Consider the following 22,765-nt stretch of genomic DNA (forward strand, 5'->3'; position numbering starts at 1 on the left):
ATGCCTGACATGCAGTTGAGCTGCTCTCATCTTTCCTTTTTCCCTGGGAACTGGAAGTCTCAGGTTTAATTCTGTGCTTGGGGGCAAGTCACTTGGTCTCCGTGCCTCAGTTTCCCTCTAGTAAAACAGGGCTGTTAGCTCAGCCCCACCTCGGTGTGCAGATAAATGCTCCGAGGCAGTCAGGAATCGCTGCAGCCTTTGGCCTAGAAACCCAGGGAGCAAACCATCTAGCGCCGCAGCGGGTACTAGACTTCCCTCTGGGACTACGGGCTGTGCTGATCTCAGTTCAGACCGGCAGAACAAACCCTTTGCATGATCCCTGGGGCGCAAGCACAGCGAGTTGGGCCGTGCCGTCAAGGCACAGCTGAGCCCAGGGTTGTTCATGTGGAGTCAAAGCCTGCTTGAAAGGGAATCGAGCGTAATTTCGGCAGGCCCCCAGCTGATGGCAGCATCGGCTAACATTGGCGAGCCAGCTGAAATGCTGAATGTGCAGCCTCGGATAAATCCATGAATCAAACAAACACTCCCAGCATTTAGCAACTGGCAAAAATCTCTGACAAAGATCAGAGAGTGCCGGCCTGTCCTAAAAGCCAGGCATACTGGCATTAAAAGGCATTTTAGGAGTTAGGCTGAATCTTTGGACCTCCTGATTGTTTTGGATGACTCCTAGAGGGGAACGGACAAGGAAAACCCCATTTGCTTTGTGCAGTTTTCCTCTCATTTTGTTCAAGACCTGGTATTTTGGGGGAGGGGGATTCGCACGGCAAAAGGGGGAGGAAGGATTAAAACTAGGCAGTTGTGATTGTAACCAGCTCGTAGGCTCCTTGGGGCAAGGGCGCTGCTGCTTGTCCAGCCCCGAGCACCCCGAGCCTCCGGTCCGTGATAGACTGGCCTCCCGGGCACGACCGGACCACAAGTACAGGTGGTGAGACGCTGGCCACGCGAATCCTCCAGGCCGTGCAAACACCAGCGCAAGGAATAGGGCAGTGGAAATTCAGGATCCACATTTCTGACCAACCTGAGACAAAAGGCGGAGGGGAAAGAAATCAAAGTGTTTTGGATGGAAAAAGGGAGGTTGGTTTACCTCTGCTTATTTTTAAACAGCCTTGTTGTTATTTCATTCTGGCCCGGGCGGGATGTCAGAGTATGAAGGAGCCGCGTACAGCTGAGTCTTATCCCTGTGGGGAGCCAGTGCCCCCCAGTGATGGGTATATTAGTAATAGAGGAAGGATTAAATCATCTGCTCTAATTCAGCCTTCATTATTACCCCTAAGGGTTGCCAAAAGCTGGAATGGGCTCCAAGGGAGGTGGTGCTCCCCCCTACTTTGGGGGTCCTTAAGACGAGACTGGAAAAGCACCTGGCTGGGGTCATCTGACCCCAGCGCTCTTTCCTGCCCGGGGCAGGGGGTCGGACTCGATGATCTGCTGAGGTCCCTTCTGACCCGGATGTCTATGAATTACAAGGGTCGTAGGCTAGCCAGTTAAAGCCATGAGGCCGTTGGAGTTATCACTGAGCTCTGCCCCTCTCTCCCCCCCAGATCGAGCTGGCAATCCTGAGGTTTCCGTACGACTCGTGGGGGACGCCGTTCCAGCAGCTCAAGCAGGTGGTGGAGGAGCCTTCGCCCCAGCTCCCGGCAGACAAGTTCTCTGCAGAGTTCGTTGATTTTACCTCGCAGTGGTAAGCAGCTCCCTCCTGAGCCCCCTTTCCTGGCAGTGGAAATCAAATTACCCCGCTCTTTTTAGGGAGGTCGAACCAGAAATTACCCCCCTCTTTTTAGGGAGGTCGAACCAGAGCCGTACTATACGGTCAGGCTGCCTGCACATAACGTGCATCTTCGATACGTTCTCGTCTCACCGGGTAAAGGACAAGAGGTGTTGTTGCTGGTTATGTTACGTAGGTCGCAGTAGACGTGAGGCTGCCTGCCTCGCATGCGCTGGGCCTGGAGCCACCCTGGGGTCCTGCTGGCCTGGTGTGTGGATGGGGTCCTTACTGCTCGTTGCACTGCGGGAGACTGCTTACAATTATGGATTGCATAGGGGCATTCCTGCCTCGGGCGAGGGTTGGACTAGATGACCTCTGGAGGTCCCCTCCGGGCCTGCTTCTTTAGGACTCTCTGATCTCAAACTCTTTGCTGCTGTCATCAGTTCCCATGCCACGGGGCTGGGGTGGATGCCATCTCGGACAACACCGGGGATTGAACCCGAGGCATCCGGAGGTACCACCGCTGCACAGCTCTAGCTGAAAAACAAGGCTCGTTACTTGTGCTGCATGCACCCCTCTCCACCCCATCCCACTAACCAGTGGGTTACGTGCATCCTAGCCACAGAGGAGAAATGCAGGTGGAAGCAGCAGAAAATTGCATTGCAGCTTGCAAATCGTTTGTCTTCTCTGGGAAAGCTGGTGTAAGGTATGCGGCTGGGGGGGCCGCCCACCGCCGTAGCCCCTGTCCTCACATTGGCGTCGTTTCCTGGAGAAGAGGAGGGAGAAGAGGACGTCTCAGCCCAGCAAGGTCTCTGATGAACGGTTAAACAACCCAACAGGTCATTTGGTTGGCGTTGTCGACATAGAGCTGCGACCCGGCGCGGCGCGCGGTTACCCGAGAGAAGATTCAAAAATGCACGTACTCCCGGCCCATCTCATCAGCAGCTCGCTCCTCTCTTCCCGCGCACGGGCACTTGGGGCTGCGCGGGTCTCCCTTGAGGCCTCCAGCACGGAAAACGAGAGGGGCTTGAGACCAGCGGTTTCCTGAGGCTTTGAGGGAACGGAGAGCTGACCTGGAGCGACCCCCTGCCTCCCCAGCCTTGTAGGCCCTCGTGGGAAGCTCCTCCACAGCGAGCCTGGCTGAGGAGAGGGATGGTTTAGAGGGGATTGATCCAGACCTCAACCCTGTCTGCACCAGAGGCCGAGCTGTGCTTTCCTTTATGGCAATTGCATTGGTTTCCATGGGGGTGCAGGGGGGAAATTTTGCCTCCGCGATAGATAAAAGGTTCGGATTCAAAGAGTGGAGCAGCCTTGCATGGTGCAAACCTTGCCTCTTCAAAACAAGACACCCTCCCCGTACCCTGAAATAAACTCAGCGTTGCCCTTTTCCGTCAGCGCGTTGTTGAGAAGCGTCTGGCAACAGCTTCTTCCTCCAAACTCCCTCAAAATTAGTCAGGAGGTGACTTTATTTTTCCAGGCGCTGCAGTGCCGCTCGCTGCTTGCCAAGTTGGCAGGTGGGTGGACGGCAGCTTGCGTGGGCGCTACGGCAGGACCACGGGCTGACGGATGCAGACGTGCGAGACGCTTCCGGCGGCTTGGTGCCTGATCCGCTTGTGTCCCAGGAAGGAGGTTTCTCAGCCACCTCGCTGGACTTGAAGCAGCGCGTTGGGTTCCTCTCTGGAAGCTCATGCAGAGTAGCCAAGGAGCCAAGTGTTCCCGTAACCCCTTTCCTTCTTCTTTTTGGTTAAAATCAGTATCTTTTTCACCCCGTATGCAGCAGGCTTATCCCCAGCTGGCAGCAGGTGGGAGCTCATGCACGCGCACATGCACACACACACGCATCCAGGTTTTTTGCAAGCCCAAGCCTGAAAGACTGTTTCCTGGACACATTTCCTATGCTCCATCTTGCACACTTTGTTATTGCAGAAATCCTGGCATGTGCCAAGCCCCCCTTGCTTTTGTCAAAAGAGTGCCGAGACATCCGATTTGCAAGCAGCGTTTCTCGGGGCTTGTCACGTGAGCTTCTCCGGCAGCTTTTGGAGTAGGAAATCCACAACCGTACACAATCATAATAGTCACCCCTGCTAAACAAGAGGAATATCTTGCCGTTTCCTTCACCAGGGAGTGTTTGGGTGCTCTTCTGTAAGCCTATCATGAAAGACTAGCAAAAGAGTACACGGGTTTCTTGCAGAGTACTTGAAGTCCATAGCAGCAGCTTCTGCTCAACTCCTCTAAATATAAGACCCAGATTGTCTTTGGGCTGGTTTGTAGGTCCCTGGAGTCTCTGAGAGCAGGGTAGGGTCCTTAATTTCCAGCCATGAATAGGCCGGACACTCATTTTAAGTGAAAAACGTGCAAAACATTAACCACAACAAAAGAAAAGCCTCGGGGACCTGCCTTTACTGGTTCTTCATTTCTGTGCAGTCTAGGACAGAAGTGTTAAACCATGGGTTTTTACAGGTTTCGTTAGTAAAGATTACTTCTGAGTTCAGTAGCTCAGAATTTTTTTTTACAAAAGATCTGAGTTCAGAGAAACCTGGACCCGGGCTCTGCGCCCAAACCTTTGAAGTCCCCTTCAGCTTGGGCCATCTCTGGGCCTGAAGGAAATGACAAGTCTGATCTTCCGCTGGGTCCCACTGATACGGTTCATCCTCTGTTATTGTCCAGCGTAACAGTTAAATGTGAATGAACCCCGCGCAGCGAGAGACAGGAAATATCTGCTCCGCTGCATCCTCCACTTCCTCAGGGCCTGGCAAATCCCAGCAGACGAGCTGCTTATCATAGCCGAGGTTCTCACTTTTGTCTTGCTCGGTGTGACACTTTCCCCGCCCCCCCGTCACTAACGTGTGTACGTGTGAAGACCTTTCAAAAGTCGCTCCAAGCGTCTTCCCATCAATACACCGGCGGGAAGTGAGTAGAGATTACGTCCTGTCTTTAAAGGCTATTTTCTGCTCGAGGGAAACCAAAATAACCTGCCTGCTACTACCCTCCCGAGCCATCTGTTGTAGGGGAGGAGAAAAAAGGATGTTGCACGTGACCGCTGGCGCAGCGGTGAACATGCTGTACGTGTGCTTGCAAGCCCTTGGGTTGTACGTCTCTGCACTGAAGGATCTGCCTGTTGCATTAAACCCCGATTTTTGCCCTCCACCTACAGCCTACGTGTAGGGCATTGGTACAACTGGGGAGAGGCATGCCACGTACTAGCTCGTATGTCTAGGGATCTACCTGGAGGAACCAGGACTCCTTTTCTACCTTTGCCACTGAATGAGTTTCACTGGAGCAAGTCTGTGCCCAGTGCTTATGTCCCATGCGGGATTTGCCAGGCTTAATGGGAGGACGAAACAAATGCTGCTTTGTTAATGATAACTGGCCCACTTCAAGGGAGCACTCTACAAGCAAAGTCCCCCAGTGCTGGGGCTTCAGGAGATAAACCTCGGACTGCCGGCTAGCAAGGAGCCCTTGTGTTTTTGCAGCTGGTGCCCCATGTCTCTTCTGAGCAGTACATGAAAACCAGGGCTTACCCAGCTAGAGGGGTTTGCTGCCATACCGCACAACATGCTGTAACTTGCCATCCACTTGCACCAAGCTGATACCGGCTGCAGGAACGAGGAATCCCGACTCAAGCCCAGAACGGCCTCGGCAAGCCCCTGGGCTGTCACCTGTTCATGAACCGAACCTGCTGGGGAGACAAGTTTTGGGGACTCCTGGGCCTGGCCATGTGCAGAATGAGCCTTGGTTGCTGAGGGCACGGGTAGGGCATGAAGCTAAGTGCAGTGACGGGATAAGTCAGAGGGGCTCGTGACAGGAGAGGTGCTTTTAGCGAAAGCTCAGAAATGGGGTAGTGCAATGGAGCGGGTTTCCGAAGGGTGAGATTGGCACTCCTGGGTGGCCCTGGCTTCCAGCTGCCTCCTGTAATGGTGGTGGGGCTTTGTACAAGCTAAAGAGTTTGTAGAAGGTCTTTCTCTGCAAAATAAGCACGTGGCTGAGGAAGGGGCAGAGCTGTGCCCTGACTCAAAGGACATGCAAGTCAGTGGAAAGACTTTGCAATGGGCTGGAAATCCAGTCATCACTTAGTTCCTAATGAGAGCGCATGAATCATAGGAAGGCATTTATCCCACGGATGTGCCATGGCAAAGGTTATTCAGGATCAGGTCTGGTGTCCTGAGAACCTTGTAAAGACCAGAGTCCGCACGAAACGAAATCAGGTCCCTCGGCGGAGCGCGCCGGCGGCTTTCCCCGTATACGCCGCTCCCCGCAAGGTCCTGTGGGTCCAAAACGTGGATTCTTTGCTCCGCTCGTTCCCCAGGGATTTAAACGCGTAGATTTTAAATTTTAAATTTAGATTTAAATTTGAATTTAGATTTGAATTTTAAATTCAAAATCTAAATTTCAATTTAGATTTAAATTCTCTCCTTTTGATTGAGCATTTCTGTGCCTATAACTCTCTTCCTTTTTTTCTTTACAGCTTAAAGAAGAATTCCAAAGAACGGCCAACGTACCCCGAGCTTATGGTGAGTGTGGCTGGACGAAGAGGGCATTAGAGCTGGGATTTAAAGGGATGATTATTAGATGCCAAAGCTTCAGTTTTTCCAAGGGACTAATCATTGCAGGTGCCCAGCTTCTGAAACAACTGCAGAGAGAAGTTCATTAAAAATGTAGGAGAATTGGGCTCCTTTCAGGTATCTTGAGCTGGGCACCTGGAAACTCAGGCACCATAAACTATTAGTTGTTCTTGAAAACCTTGGCCCGAGTTCCAGATTCTGCTCGCAGGTGCTCAGTTCCCAGTGCAGAAGTGCACATGCATAGCCAAGGTCAGCGCTTCGCCCGTGAAGCAATTAAACATACCAGAGTTTAGGGAGGGGGCTGCGAGGTGGTAGTAATGAGCGTGGTGAGCGCAAGTCCACCGGAGCAAACTCCCTTTGTGCAACTGCATGGTGGCTCGCGGGCAGAGAGCGCAACGTGCGCTGCCGAGATCCGTCGCCGCAGTGACTTGGAGAGGAGCCTTTTTGGCTATTAGCAGTGGGGATGACCCAAGCAGCCATCCAGCGAGTGCCTTTCTTCTGCTGCGAGCAAACTGTTGGCCTGGGACAGAGCATCAAGCAAAGGGAGGAAAACGCTGGCAGCAGGTCACAGCGGGAGGTCAGCGCGCAGCAAGCCCGCTGTCGTGTGCCTTTCTCCAAGGGCCGCAGAGGTCCGGTGCCGGTCAAGCGTCAGCAGTTCGGACCTGGATCTGAACTCGGCCGTGGCTCTGGACACAGGGTGGTAAGGACAGGGTCGGCTGTGAGATTCCCCATAAACGCAGGCTCTAGGCCGAGTCTGGATCAGAACCAGTGTCAAAGCCCAACACAAGACGAGTTGAGCCTCTACTCCGAGAGTTAACATTGCGCTCTCTTGCGTGTCCTGTTTTACTTCCATATTAACCCAGATTTTTCAAGGGATTTGGGTAACTCACTCTCACTGGTTATCAGTAGTAATTAGGCACGTAGACACCATGAGGAGCTCGGTCCTTTGTGTTTTTTCTGGCTATGTATGCCTATCTGCTCTCTCAGTGCCATGCCATTGGTTGGGCCCCAATCACCAAGGTGCTGGCAAACGGTGTTCCTTCATCTCTTCCTCCCATTGGAGGCAAGCAGTGAAAAATGATGCACGTGCCTTTCTCCCCACTTTTTATTTACGTGCCGATGCAGTTTGATAGGGGACGTTGTGTTACCTGCTGCGTAGAAGCCCCGAGTTGTGTAACCCCCCTTCGGTGCTCGCTGCGTGGAGAGGCTAGGCACCTTTCAAAGCTTAAGTGTAATTTGTGAGCAAGTCCTATGGCATTTTTGTTAGGCCTTGTAATGCCGTTAGGTTATATATAGACTGCACGTTGCTCAAACGCTGCTTTTTGAGACAAAGGGGGGCCCAAGATCATTTTCTTTTTAGTATTGGATAAATACGCGCATGTATTTTAAGCAAATCTCAGTCTTTTGCCAAATGGCCTTTTATCACAAAGGTTCACCGGAGCAGAGCTGTCTGCTGCGGCGTAATACCCCCTGGCAGCGGCACTCGTTTCTATTGAATTAGGATTTTGGATCACCTTTCCAGTGTATCTCAACACTGTGGTATTTGATGGCTGACATTAACGTTGTGAGGTTCTGTGGTTATGGGGGGGGTTTTTTGTTGGTTTTTTTTTCTCTCATGGTATTAAGTTGCGGTACTGGAATGGACTTGCCTTTTTAGACTGAGGCTGCTCCTCGCTTTCCTGTGGAATTGAGGTTTCTCATGGAAAATCTGACGTGTGTGCACTGATTTGAGCATCAGGAAAACTGATCTAGATGGGCTCTGCTTAACTTCAGTGTAGGACTCACTCCCCCAGGTGAAGCGGAGCGCGAGACACAGGAGCTTGTCCCCCCTGTGGCTTGCCCTTGGTCAAATGCATCTCGTACGGCGCATCTCGTGTGACGGCGGGACGGCCGCACCCGTGTTTTAGCCTATTCTAGCTACTGAACGAAGGCTCGGAGAGACGATGCACTTGCTTGCAGCCAGGCCTTCATGCTGATGGAAAGGAAGAACGGATATATGAGGAACGGCCCTGCGCCAGTGCAAGCTGTATGCATCAGGTGTAGAAGGACCTCAGGGAAAAAACTTGGGACACTTCTACGAGTAAAGAGTAGCGTGATTTTATCCTGTGTCCTTTGCATCGGTAACTGGAGCGAGGTGACAAAGCACCAGGCAGTGTGATCTCAACGTGTGTCCTACGCAATGGGCAGAGTATGACCCATAGCCATCAAACCAGCAAACACACCTTGTGAGCAGGGGGTCCTCCTAGAACAACAGCACCAAATAGCCAGGAAAGCATTCGGAAATGCGCGGTGCGAAGTGAATAAAGGCATAGAGACACCAGGCTCTTTGATGACTGCTCTCCTCCAGATCCGGAGCTCAGAGGGCTGGATTTCCAAAGGGTTTCAGGTCCACGAAGAGTCAGGTAAGCAGCAAAGAGCCTGCCGAGAGCGGCAATGCCGGGAGACAGGAGTTTGGAAATACATTTACAAACCTGATCCGTAGAAACGAGCACCGGGAAGTCTTTGGAAAAAGTCAAGAACCGATCTGCCGGCCTTTGCATTCGCACCCCGAGCACATAAGGAGCAGATGTTGAGCCCTGAGAGTGGCATTTCCATCTCATTCCCGGGGTCGGCGTGCGGCAGTAGGAGGTGCGTCTCCGGCATCTTCACACTGCTGCAGTGTAGACGTCCGACAGGCTTTAACGCACCGGGGCTCTGATCCTCGACTGGGACTTGTGCCTTCAGCACCGATGAGTGATAGCAGTAATAGCTGATTATTAGATAAACCCTCCTAGCCCCATCCAGATAGCAGCATCTTGGTGACCTCCAGAGGCAGCTCCGATTTCACCCCCCCAAGCTGCAGCCTTCGGTGGCAAATGCTAGACCTCATTTCTAGTCAAAGGGGAGCAGCTCTTTGTTGCTTTTTTTTTTTTTTTTCCTTCCTTCTCACACACATTTTTCCATTTACTGAAATCTAGGCAAGGCCTCTGGCAGGATGTCTTAACATGTTGGTTACTATTAAGTATTTTAACATATAGCTGTTTATCATTTTCTAGCCAGTATGGCTTTCCTTTCTGCAGAGCGGTTAGGGATGAAGTAGCCATCTCCTGCTGTGAGCTGTAGCAGGGGCTGAGAAGAAATAAGACGCAGAGGGAAAAGATCAAATAAATAAATACGGCTGGAAGCTTGGTGGGGGAAAAAAAAAAAAAAAATCAAATCTGCTGCCTGCCTGCAAGCTCCCCGCGTGGTTTTCCCCTGCATAGACTCCAGGCTTGTTCAGCTTTACTTGTGCACACCATTGCATTGAGTATAGTGGGATCATCGTCTGAGAAAGCCTGCCCCCGTGAACGTGCCCGTCTCTCCAGCCAAAAAGGCCAGGCGAGGTCAGCCAAGATGCTTTAGCAAGCTAAAAATAAAAGGTGGGTCTTTCTTGCATGGGGCCGGAGTGATTTACATGAAACGCAAAGCCAGCTCTAAAAGAGACAGAGTCAGCGCGGACAGGCCCAACACTTGTTCTGCCTTCTCTGTTTTTCCCTATGGCCGAAATAGGATTTTAAGTCCACACACCTGCTGTTTTCCTTTGTGTGTATGGTCCTATCTATCGTCATCGCCCTGAGGTTCGTGCATCCTCGTAGTCGGAACGAGAGTGAAGTACCACATACTGTTCTCGTCTTGGGGGGCAAGGATGACCACATTCCCCCCCCAACCCAAAAGCTGTGAAACCTAGAGAGAAAGAAGCTCACATTTTGCACAGGCAGCTGTAGGTAGATCTCGGTGCCCGCCCCAGCACGGCTTAGCCCTGCCACGAGGCCGCCAGCCACTGAAGAGCGGAGGAAAACGGAAGAGAAGCCCAGGGTCTCTAGATCGGGGTGGGCAAAATGCAGCCCACCAGGCCATCCTATCTGGCCCGTGCAGCCCCTAAAAAATTTAGAAAATGAATATTTATCTGCCCCTAGCTGCCTGTCATGTGGCCTTCGGTGGCTTGCCGATACTCGGCCCGAAATAATTGCCCGCCCCTGCTCTAGATCCCGAACTGAAGAGCTGTGCCAGCTGCCGGCACAAAAACCTCTCTCCTCTCCTTGCCCAAAATGTTGCGACGTTGGAAAAAAGGGAGCGTTTGATCAGCACAGGGTTCCCGGCGCAGAATTTGGCAGAGCTGTCCCGGGGCTCGGTTGTTCGGGATCAACGAGTCGCATTTTTAAAGTGTTTTCTGTTTTTTCCCCACTTTCTTTCTAGCAACATCCTTTCTTCACCCTGCACGAATCCAAAGAGACAGATGTCGCCTCTTTCGTCAAACTCATCCTGGGAGACTGAGGAGCGGAGCAGCACACGCTTCTGCCCTGCGTGGGCCCGGGGGTCTGTGGGGCGGGGGCGCGCGGCGGGGCTCTGTCATGACAGCACCAAGAGAAAGTCGCCGGTTTTCTTTTTAACAGCAAAAACCCGCCTCTCCCAAGTTTTTAAAGGGTTCTTTGGTATCCTTAGTGACATAGCGTGAACTGGTTAGCGAAATGAATTTTTAAAAGGTTGGTAACCTGACAACAAAAATTTTTTTCAAGGGTGATTTAAATATTTAATGACTGTCAAAATCCCCCTCCTAACTTCCCCCCCCACCCCCCCCTTTCCTCTCCAGCCAGAATTGTCATGGTAATAGGTGCTATGGTAGTCATGAAGTTGTGTGTAGAGTTATATTTTGTCCCTCCCGTTATTTTAATATTTATGTTAAGTGCTTGATTGAATAGATTGCTGTTTTATATGAGGATGAACGTGTGGTGATGACCATAATGAGAAGCGAGGCTACAGCGAGCAATATTTATAGGGCTTAGCTGGGGAAAGGGTTTCAAGGAGAAAAGGAAAGCAAAAAAAAAAAAAAAAGCATAAATGTCGTGGAAATTTATTTAATACGCATCGTTACAAGGGTTTGACAGGGATTTCAGTTCAAGTGCTGGTGCTGCCGTGGAAGACGGCTTGGAAAGGGAGCACCAGACGTATTGTGGGGCAAGCCAGGCCTTTTCCGGGAGGGACATTGCCCTCCATGCCGTGCAGGGGGCACACGCGACCCGGGGTGCACGGTGTTTGCCACGCGTGTCCAGCAGACTGCCGCAGCCAAGGCACGGGCCCTGCCACGTGTCCCGCGGTAGTGTCGCCACGTTTCCCACGCAGGCTGCCTGCCGTCAGCTGGAGGCGCCGGCAATCGAGACTGAAGAAGTCGGCAGCAGGCGTGAGCCCAGGAGCGTTTGGCAGGGAGCCTTTTCCTTGTTTCGAAGCTCAGAGAGGGTTTTTTGGCCCGAGTCAGGAGTTCCTCTGTCCTCCCCGACTGGAGGAGAGCTGCACGGACAGCTGGGGAGCCACAAGCAGGACCAGCAGGGAGGGAGGACGACATCCTGGGTGCGGGGGAAAGCGTCCCAAGAGCCTCGCGCAACACGGGCAGAAATCCCCTGCGCTTACCCGCCGTCCATTGAAATGCTCGTGAGCTCCCTTGGCGTGCGGTCCAAGGGAGCGATCGCCGTCCAGAGCTGGGCTGCGGCACGTGTCCTGAGCACGGGAAAGATCCGTCCCACAGACACCGGGAGTTTGTTGCCGTGGGGTGGGATGCTCAAAGAAAAGTTGCTAGTGGAGGGTAAGAGCCTGGAGGATGTTGGTGTGTCAGGGAAAAGAGGGCTCGACAGCGCTGCTGTCCTGTTCGTGCAGGAACGGTAGGGTGGGCAGTCCGCTTCTGACTGCTCTTACTGATTCAGCTGAAGCCGGAGTGACTCCGGATTCACACTGGGCTGCTCAGCTTTCCAGACGCAAGAGATTTCATCGCTGTCAGGCCTCCTGGGCTTTGCTCCCCTTGATCTCTTTCCTCGCACCCTCGTGGCTAGGAAGAGTGTGCGAGTGTGTGTGTGTGTGGGAATGAGTGTGAGTGTGTACGCTCTTTCCTTCCAAACCTGCCATCTCAGCACGGCACCTTTCTGGGAAGGCCGCCACCAGGAGCCCCGGGTGGGCCTGTTGGGATCTGGTGTAGACCCGGGGCCCGCGGGAAGGAAGACGCTGTGCCCCGGTCAGCGAGTGGAGACATTTTCGGTTGCATTCGCAAGGTGCAAGCAGCTCAACATTTGCACATCTCCTGTTACTTATTTCCATTTGGCTCTCACCGACATGGCGTCGGTCTCGACGCTTCGACTCTCAGAGCCACATTCATTCGAAATTTACACCCAGCTCAGCCTTTGTGCAGTCAGTGGGAGTTGGATGGGGGGTAAAGCACGGTAGAAGTCAGCCTTTGCCGAATTTTCCTCTGGTCGCTATGGGCCGTATATAGTAGCCAAGCTGGCATCAGCCATGGGCTAGCCCAGAGGGTCCGATTGTGAAGGGGTCTCGCTGTACAAGCCTGAAGGCTGTGATGGGGAAGACAATTACTTCCACTCAGCAAAGGGTCAGCATGAAGAAGAGGCACCGATATACTGCTCATAAGAGTTCCTCAGGCTCATTTATTGGGGTTACCGCTCTTGGGAGTGCTACCCTAGTTTGAGAGGAGAGTTGGGGTTTCTGAGACTATCCCTGAAGGATGCAGCGTGTTGCACGGACTTTGCATGAAGAAATGTGTTGTCACCCTGCCCATCATAACTGCCCCCTTGGAAGTGGGAGCTCCCGCTCACAAGGTGCCGAAGGAAGGTGCTGGCCGCTCTATTGCAGATGGGCAGGGTCGCTCTAATTTCTCTGTGTGATTTTAAAAGCCTAGCCTGGCTTGTAATGTGCCCCCAGCCGTGCATGTGCGGCGTGCATGTGCGTGCGCCTTCTTTCTCTCTCTCTCCCCCCCGTTCTCGGAGGCTCAGAGCTGCTTTGATTGATTGTCTTCAGCTGCAGCTAAAGTCCAGCCAGCCGGTTTATAGAGCTGGTTCCAGCCTCAATTCTTGCTTTGAAAAACATGACATTTAAAACTAGCCGTCGGTTTTCCTACACATGGATCTGATGCTTGCGTTGAAGATTGGTTTTGCCTCTTCCCTCCTGGAATTGAAGGCTCATTTGGATACCGCGTCCGCTCGACCTCAGAGCACCTTTATTCCAGTGCCATGGTAACTGCCGGCTTGAATTTATGTGATACCATCAGAGTTCAGTATTAATAGCAGATACGAATATCCCCAGCGGTTTCCAATAGAAAACTAATGTCAGTGTTGTCCGCAGTTACTAACTCTGTGAACCAATTCCTGCACAGCTCAGCGCTGCAGGTCGAAGGCTTGCTTTTATTCTTGCTCCTCTTGCCGTGCCGGGCTCATCCACGTCCTTTTGGTTTAACGACATTATCACAGAGAAAGGAAGGAGGAGGAATTTCAACGACATAACATCCCCGCTTCCCTTGACTCTCTGCTGCCACGTGCCTTGAATCATCATTGATACTAAAGCAGAGTGAATGCAAATTCTTATGGCCCGTGTCAGTGAGCACATTTCTGACCGGGTAGCAATGCACGCCTATCATATCAATGGCACAGAGCAGTGGAGAGACGAGTAGAGCCTTGTTCTGCATCTCAGCCCCTGTGTTGGGCAGATACAGCCACAGCACTTACAAGGTTTATGGAGAGCTGGAAGCAAACTTCCTGGGTAGCCTGGCTTAGCGGTCTGAGCACAGGACTGGGAGCCAGGAACGGCCATATGTCATAATGTGCATATGACATAAGGAGCAAGATAGATTTCTGATTTCTTATTACCACACTGTCTGCTTCCTCATCTGCAACACTGTGATAGCACCACCTGCCTTAGCACTAGCAGGTCGGGGGTGAGGGCCAGTTGCCACATGCTTGGAAGGTGAGCAGCCTTCCGCCAGCGCTAAATATTATGTCCTTGCTGGACTGAGTAGGAGACAAGCACAGAGATCATGACCGACACAGCCTCAGGGGTGGTTAGCATTGCACGATGCCCAGCTACCACGCGCTGCACATGCAGTGCATCGGGCATTACAGAGTCATGACGATCAAAGCGCCGTCATTTCGTGCAGCGGAGGGTCATGGTACTAAGTTTCCCTGGGTCTGGGTTTTATTTTTCATTTGCAAAGGGGTCAGGACAGTTCCCTGAGGTGGGTTGTCCAGTTCATTTCTACTGGGGAGTGTATGAAAGAGCATGGGGGTGCAGAGCTGCTCACAGTGAGAGTCAGGAGAGGGGGGAATAGCAAATACTGCACCAAACATGCACTCTAGGCTACGACGTGCCTGCAGGAGCATCTTTCCTAGCGAGACGGTTGGTGGTGTAGCATGGAAAAAGCATGTGCAGCTGTAGGGCCCAGCTCTCTGAAGGCTATGAAGAGCCGACGAGGGAGACTTCGGCACACAGTGGGTTCAGACTCTTCACTGGGGTGTCCATGACTGCGACTCGAACCGCATACATAGGCTGCCACAAATACTCCATGCCATGGCTTTTTGCAGGTATCGCATGGGACTCGTCACTCCATTACACGTGCTCAGAGGGGCTGGGTGCACTTGTTGCTGCTATTTAAATGCCATGGGGTTGTGGGGGCTTTTTTGGTTGTTTTTGCTGCTGCTGAGGATGAATCAGCCATTTGCACTGGAGATTTTCCAGGCGGCCTACGGAACTGTAACGCGCATCCGCGTACCGCACCAGCTGCGTGGCGTGCGGGATTTCTCTTGCCGTGTTTGCTGGTTACGGAAGGGGTGGGGGGCAGGAAGGGGGGTTTTTATCTTGTGCAGCCCCAGGGCTCAGTTTGTGGGGGCGGGTAGCAGTTTCGGAAGGCAGCGTGTCCACCCCGCGCAGAGAGGCAGAGCGGTCGTTCCAGAAACGCCGCTTTCAGGAGTGCTCCGGTAGGCCCATCGTTCTTCTCGCAGGCGTGTATAGACTAATCTCAGCTGCTCCCCCATGCAAAAGCCTCCTTTCTTCTCGTCAGAACAGGAGTGATCTGTGATGTGACTTCAGTGCGGCAGGCGGAGGCGGCAGGGCCTTGATACCATGCAGAGAGAGCATGCCACAAAGCAATTGCCAATGTATGTGCTCACCCCCATCCTTGGCCAGCGTGTGTCTTTTTTTGTTTCAGTTTAATAGGCTGCCTTTAAGGTGCTGTAGCAATTGCTCGCTATGAAGGGCCTCTAATGTCCTTTCCAATGCAGTATTGATCCCTTCAGCCCAGTGCCACAGGCTGGGTCCAGGATGGGTCTCCATCTCCAAGGTCTCCACTACTTCCTACGGGAAACGAAATGATGCTCTTGCCTCCCTGTGGCAATCCCTGTACCTCCATATCACTCCTTTTACTTTTTTTTTCCCCCATCCCATTTCTCCTTACGATGTTCCCCATCTCAGTAATCCACACTTGGAAGTGCAGCAGCAGCGTCCTTCCTTTGTTACCGCTTTGCCAAACCCAGTCTTTCAGGCTGTCTTCAAAAACCCGCAGCCTTTAAAGGTATTTGCTGGTTTTTGCTGAATTTCTTCATCTGCGTGGCAGTCTCTTAGTTACCAAACCACCCGGCTGCACACGGGACTCGTACTGAGGGTGGATGGAGACACGTGGAGATGCTCACCCGTTTGCTTTGATGGGTGCACAGAGGAATAGTGCAGCTATCCTGTCCCTAAACACAGGCGAGGGGCTTGTTAGAGCTCAATTCTCAGCTGGTTTAAATGGGCACCTGTTGGTTCTGCTGAATCTACTCCATTTACTCCAGCTGGGAATCTGTCCCATTACCTATTAATGACTATTCCCCCATGATGAAACTTGATGAATGGAAACCCCCCCTAGATTATCTATGAAGTGGCAGGTTGTACCCCATTAATTTCTGTTGTTGTCCTGTAGCTCTTTATGTCTAAGGGACCGTGTCTCCCTGTTCTGCATGTATGTACCGGAGGGCTGAGATCTATGGAAAAATAGTTAACAGACCAGATGTCCCCATGTTTTACAGCCCAGTGGTCTGTTTCCTTGAAAGCTGTTAGCCAGCAGCAAAGGGTGCGTTGCAGAGCTTTGCCTCTGCTGCTGGCCTATAAAATCCAGATTGCTTCTTGTGAGACAGGATCACATCTCCTAATTAATATTTCAGCTCAGCCTTTAATAGAGCAGATGCATAGCATGAAATGTGACGTGGCGGGCTGTGGGGGACCCACGCAGTCAGACTTTCTTCTCCCCGTGTCTCGATGGGAAGAGAGCTACTTCTGCTTGCCCCGGCAAACCCGCACAAGAATGCCCCTTTGTTCCCCCTAAAAGCGTTTGCTTCATCCCGATGGGGTTCGTTTAATTCCCAAAATCTTTGTATTCGTGTCAGTGTTTTGCATCGTGCACCCAGCGACGGGGGCGCTGGGACTGTTGGCACAGCAGGAGTCTCGTGCAACAGCTGAGTGCACCACACTACTGGATGGGGCATGTCCTGAGTAAAGAGCTGTTAGGTTAGCACAGGCAACAGTTCCCCGGCACCTGCCCCTTCTTCCTCCACCGACTCTGTATTTGTAGTTGGAGCAAAGCACGAAATCTCCCCCGAGTCTCAAGCTGCAGAATGACTCCCAGCACAGCCACTGCTAAGGGTGAGAGATCGGCTGTGGCCGTCTTGTCTGCCCATCTCAAAGTGTGCAATAGCACGGGATGGCTAGCAAGGGGTTGTGCCTCAGACTGTTTCCTGACAACCCCGATAGATCATGCTCCCGTTTATGCAACGTGTCAAATACAGCCCAGTGGGCTACGGGGAGGGTTTAATCCATTGAAGAGGAAGATTAATAACCCTTTTCAAGGGACCTGGTGCAATCCCACTCTGCCTGCTGCCACAAATTATGCCTGCACTTTCTCCAACTTTCCCTTTGCAGAGGCAAGATCAAGGGACCCGCTGCGATGCCAATCTTTGCAGTTCCCGTCCGCTCCTGATCAGGAGCACAGCAGAAAAGTCCATCTGGGCTAGGCTGCTTCAGCCGTTAGGGGTTATTTCTTCCCCTGGATTTTGTGCCTCTCCTCCAGCGGCATAGTTTGTCCCCATCAGTGAGGAACCTTTTAAACTAAATAGCAACTCTTATTGCACTGTGTTCTCTGGGAGAGCCATAGCACAGGCACGGCACAGACGGCGAGCCACTGAATCTCCCAGTTCCAAATAAAACCCGCTTTGCCGGCTACCGTACTGTTATCACCTACTGCATGTGTGTGTACCACCTGCCCCGTAGTCGTGCTTAGCAGTATGTTTCTGGGATGTGAACTGCAGCAATGCAAAAACACTAGAGCAAATGGGAGTGTCACCAAGCCAAGACACAAAAGGTGACACCATCTGGCATTATCTTTGACTGCATTAATGGTGGGTGTAGCTGACTTACAGTCTATTAGGAAAACGTCATCCCTACATTGAAACCTATTGCATTTCACCAGGCATGAAATTGGCCCAGTGATATTTTAAAATGAGCTGTTTTAATGCTTTCATCTCTCAACTGCTGGGAAACTATTAGCTACAAATGTCCTCATCTCAGTTTCAGCCAGCCTTTAAGGTCTGTTTTGATTCCTTGGGATCTCAGCAGCAGCCCTCTTTTCACAGTGCGGGGCATATTACCAAACATTTTTAGCTCCGTTATTACATTCACCGATTGATTTATTTCTCTAACTCACGTATATTAATAATTCACAATGAAGTAGGCACATCTCAGCTCAGGGTGTCTCAACAAATAAGACTAGTTCCCCAATCATATGCCCTCTGCCATTGGTACCAGAGTGAGCCTCGGTAAAATCCTTCCCGGAAATGGAGTGGATCTGGATTTACTCCAGTGTCACTGAAATCTGAATCTGCCAGATAGATGCCAGCATGGACTGTGTTTACTTCCTAGAGAGACTTGCAGTTTCCTCTGAGCCTTGGGGCAAATTTCCAGAGGTTGGGAGGTTTCATGAGGATAAGCTCAGAAGCTACTTAAATGCTCTGGAAATAGGGATGGAAATCTCACAAGATCAGATGCCCTTTGGAGGCTTCCAGTACTTCGTGGTTTCAGCTAGACCGGAAAAAACTTTCCTATAGTTTATTTCATGGTGTTTGATATATTACTTCCATTCCTCTAGCCTAGCCAAATCCAGGAAGAACTGAGCTGTGCGATGTTTTAATAAGCGAAAGCAAAAAAGAGTTAACCAAGTGGTTTTGATCTTGGCAGGAACGCCTCTATTTGGTTTGGGCTATAGGAGGATTCTGGCCTATTCAGATTTTATCCTATTCACATCTCTCCTTCCAAAGTATCTTTTAAAAAGCAAATGAGGTGTTCACTTTGACAGAGTAGTGGAAAGGGCCCTTTGGGCATGGATAACCCAGTATAATCTGCATCAGTTTTGTATACAGATCTAAATTAAACTGTGATCAGGAAGGGGCAAACGTGCAGTTATCTCAGGGTAGCTGCGTTTTGTAGGTGGCTGTGACATTGCCTCTCATTAGGCATTGGGTAAGCAGGTAATACTAAACTCATTGCTATCAGCAAATGCCTGAGATAAAGGTGGACAGATGTCACTACACAGGTGTAACTTATATCAGTGGAGCTCTTCCTTATTCTTCTGGGGTAATTCTCTACCAGATTACTCTGGTTTAATGACTTTTTACACCTGTGCAGACCCTTACAATAGATGACAAACAGACACTCAGTCTTTTCACAACCACTTGTCTAGCAGCACTCCCTGCCAGTATTTGAAACTGTGGTATAACAGTCCAGGTACGCACTGAGGCATTGTCCAGGGACACATAGGGCAGGAGAAGAGCCTGAGTCAGGCTCCAAGCAGAAATTTCCAGGTGAGCTGGTGCCAAAAGACATGAGATATAGAGCATGGTAGGAGAACAGGTTGCCACAATCTAGTTCGGAGATAAGCAGGCTTGGGCCAGCTTGTGGCCTGCAGCCTCAGGACGTGATGATGTCTTGGTAAAGAGTCCAGGAGGAGTCCAACCTTCTGTCCCGTGCTTCACTTCCCTAGGATCTTCATCTTGGTGTTGTCTCCAATCCAACCTTTCTATATGATATGAGCTGTTCACAATGGGGTGTGTCTACACATGCATTTGGGTGTTTCTAAATTTAATGCGCATTAGCTTAATGCACGTTAAGGCAGTTTAGGCTTGCGTCTACATGTGCATGCAGTAAAGCGCATTAACGCTGCATGCGTGGACTGACATGGGACTAAAGTTAGTCCCAAGTCAATCCCCACACAGCATTAGTGCACCTTAATGTGTCTACATGCACCCACCTGCATTAAAGCGCTTTATTTATTCATGCTTAAATTTGATACCTGCTTTTGCAGGTATTAAAATTTAGGCATGAATAGCCTAAAATAGCCATTTTTGAGGCGCATTATGGGCCCACGTGTGTAGATGCGTGCCCTTAATGTGCCTTAAATCGGGATAAAGTGCCTTAAATCGTCATGTGTAGACACACCCAGTATTCTGCACGGGTCACTGCTTCTTGTGGGGTGCACAGTGGTGCTACAGGGCGTCTTAGGAGATGATCCATGGTTTGCTTCTCCTGACAAACACATGGGTCGGTTGCACAGAGTCCCCGTGATTTCATGAGAAAGTTGCATGAGGATGGTAGAGAAAGGAAGAGAAGGCTTTCACTGTACTTCGGATGTGCAGCGTTTCACTCGCACTTGGTTTGTCCCTCGTGTCCCATAGACTACTAATGGAGGAGAGGCTGGTACAGATTCAGCTTGATTATACAGGCGGGTGCATTTTAGAGGGAGGGAGAAGGTGGGTTGAGAGCTACTTGAAAAGCTGCCCATTTCTTTGAAAGGCTAGTGCCCAGATCCACCACTGATGTATGTCGCCATCAATCCATTGACTTCAAAACCAGACTCTACACCTGACAGCCTCCGCCTTTTTGGTTTTGTGCCAATGACATGTTTTAGACTGACCTAGCCAGTCGAGTTTTTCAATGACAAATTCTGCTCTCAAGGCGGAAGTACCGTATATACCAAAGGACAGGGATGTGACATTTCTTCCTCGAGTTAAAGAGTCACCGTACTCTTTCTAATAAAAGAACATTCACCCCTTCATGAATTTCCAGGAACATTACCTGAACGTTTTTAATCCCTCTAAGCCCTGTCATGTTTTTTGTGGAAAAATACTGTGAAAAGATGGGCAGTGCCAGAGGTCCCTGATTTGCACTGTTAGAGTGCAGAGAGGTATATTAAGTGCCTACTTAGAGCTGGAAAGGGGCAGTTGTGCGGGGGGGGGGGGGGGAGGTTCCTGCTTTCAGGTTTCATTTAAGGAGAAACTGCAATCACTATCATTGCTTTGGAATCAGGATCCGGTTCTGATTTTGTCTACACTGGTGTTATCTGTACAACTCTCAGTTAAGTCGAACATAAGGCTAAACCTTGCGCCAGAATCCAGTAACTTAGACCACTTCGTAGACTCCTTCGTGGGTTGGCCTCTGTTGCATTGCAGAATCGTGGTCCAGAGTGCATTGCATATCAACAATTATAGGATTGGGCTTTAAGTATTTTAGGTATATTCTACACGTCAGATGAAATTTCAAGGTGATATCACCCTTTCATTACCTCTGTAACTGTGAATTGTGTGTATGATGTTTTTGTGGTGAGCTGCCAATCAGGGCTGGGTGAAATTTTCATGGCTGAACTGGGAAATTTTCAAAATTTTGTTACTTGTTTTGATTTTTGTAAATTTTAAATGATTTGCAGGGAGAGAGGTGGCTTCAAAATTTATTGTCGCCAAAACAGCCCCCTTTCAAGAAAAAAAAATCTGGGTGTATTAGAAATCTTAAAAACTTAAGCTTTTTTAAAACTTGGAAAAGATCAGTTTGGGGCCTCAACATGAAGGAATTTTCTAAATGTGTGCGCTACCTACACAAAACCCGCTCTCTTCTGAAATCAGGGAAACCTTTCAGCATTTTTAGAGGAAAAATAAATCAAACCTCAATTGCAAATGACTTCCCCAGCGGCGTGTTGGTATCAAAGAGGACACCGGTGAGGCAGCTGAGTAACGCATGGGTAACGAGGAGACTTTCAAGCCCCCTGTAAATCAAATTGTTGCGTATTTTTTTAAAATTAATATAATTTGCTTTATAACTGTGAAAGTCTCCAGATCCCTTTGGGTGGGATCTTCCCTCTCTCAGTATTTATTATTTATTCATCTCTGGCCGCAGAGCTGACCCTAGGAGGGTGCGGGGCCTGGGGCAAATCAGCCTATGCGGGGGCAATGGGACTGCCGCAAAGGCAGGGCATGGCAGTGCCGTAGCAATGAAATTTGGCGCCCGGGGCCACGCAGATCCCGTGTGCCCTGGACGAGCTGCGCTTCAGCGGGCACGAAGCCGGCGGGGGTTGGCGAGCCGCCGGATGCATCTTCCGCGGCGCGGGGTGCATCGCCAGCTGTAGGCGGGTCCCGTGGGAGGGCCGTGGCTGCTCCGCCCGGCTCCGCGGGACCCCCCAAAACACGGGGGCCGGGGCGGTCATCCCGATTCGCCTTACCCAAGGGACAGCTCTGTGTGGCCTTACCTAAAATATCCTAAAGGAAGCCTCTGTCTCTGAACCCCTGAATGTCACCTGGGTCTTTCTCTGTTCTCCTCTGACTTTGGAGGTGGCAACTGTCGTCCGTTGGCTTTGTATTAAATTATACCAGTTTGTAATTTGCTTTAGTAGCCTGTTCTGCTCTGTGATTAGATGTGGGGATAAGCCTTTTTTGAACATATTGCAGATTCCCTTTAACTATCTTGGAGGTTTTGAAATTTTTTTTTTGTTTTCTATCCGAAAGAATGGTATTGAGTGAGGAAGAGTTCCCGTTTGGTTGTAATAAGTTCAGGAATTGGACCCGCTGTCTTCTAGGTTCAGGGGAATCGGTCAGTCCTGTCGCTATCACAGTGTTATTAACCAGAAGTGCCAGTGGCGATTGCAAAGAAAAAAAAAATCCCTACTTTTTCTTTCTTTTTAAATGCCTGTAATTCTCCACCTGAACAATAAAATATGTGATTTGTGATGAATTAAAGGAGTCTGAGTCTTTGCTTGACATGGTTGTTTCAAGCCCTTATATAGGACATGTGCATAGCTTATTTGAGCTTTTTAAGAGTGGGGCTGGTGAGAGATCCAGGGGATGTCAGAGAACCTGGTGGTTTGGAAATCAAGTCATAGCCTAAGCTACCCATGGATGGTAAGGACCAAACCGTGCCTTCTGATACGCGTGCCGCGGTTCCCGTGCACGTTGCCAGCGAGCACAGGCAGAAAACCAGCCACCACTGGGCATCCTTTTCACACTGGTCTTTGTCCTGCTTTGTGAGAAGGATCTGGTGTTAGAACAAGGTCCCAGGACGTAGCTTTGATCTGAGAGATGTTGGGTGACGTTGCTAAGGCTTGAGTCTACAAACCTTTCCAGGAACTGAGCCACCGCCATGCACTGTTTCAGCAGCAAGTCTGCCCGAGGGCATGTATTTCCAGATCAAGCCCATATACACACCCTTGTATTTCTCATACATTATACAAGACAAGTGTAGCCTCGTGGGAGGATTAAACGTTAAACGGTGGCATCGCTGTCTGAACACTCATTCCTTCTCGTCAGGAAAATTCCCACTGAAGTCACTACAAGACGAGCAGAACCAGGATCTTATGGCATGAGATGGT

At 50.6% G+C, this 22,765-nt stretch overlaps 1 protein-coding gene across 2 annotated transcripts in view; it reads left to right on the top strand.

Moving 5' to 3' along the window:
* MAP2K6 (mitogen-activated protein kinase kinase 6) overlaps window positions 1–22,136 on the top strand; it is a 72,213-nt gene extending 50,077 nt beyond the window's left edge. For both annotated transcript variants that reach the window (XM_090059165.1, XM_090059164.1), the window contains exons 10-12: window positions 1,539–1,678; window positions 6,168–6,213; window positions 10,480–22,136. In XM_090059165.1, coding sequence (XP_089915291.1) covers window positions 1,539–1,678; window positions 6,168–6,213; window positions 10,480–10,557 — 264 coding nt within the window. In that variant the 3' untranslated portion in view covers window positions 10,558–22,136. The remainder of the gene's footprint in view (window positions 1–1,538; window positions 1,679–6,167; window positions 6,214–10,479) is intronic.
* The last annotated feature ends 629 nt before the right edge of the window (window positions 22,137–22,765 follow it).

The sequence above is a fragment of the Crocodylus siamensis genome, chromosome 8 (assembly GCF_052110815.1).
Source record: "Crocodylus siamensis isolate JL-2025a chromosome 8, ASM5211081v1, whole genome shotgun sequence".
Classification (NCBI taxonomy): domain Eukaryota; kingdom Metazoa; phylum Chordata; order Crocodylia; family Crocodylidae; genus Crocodylus; species Crocodylus siamensis.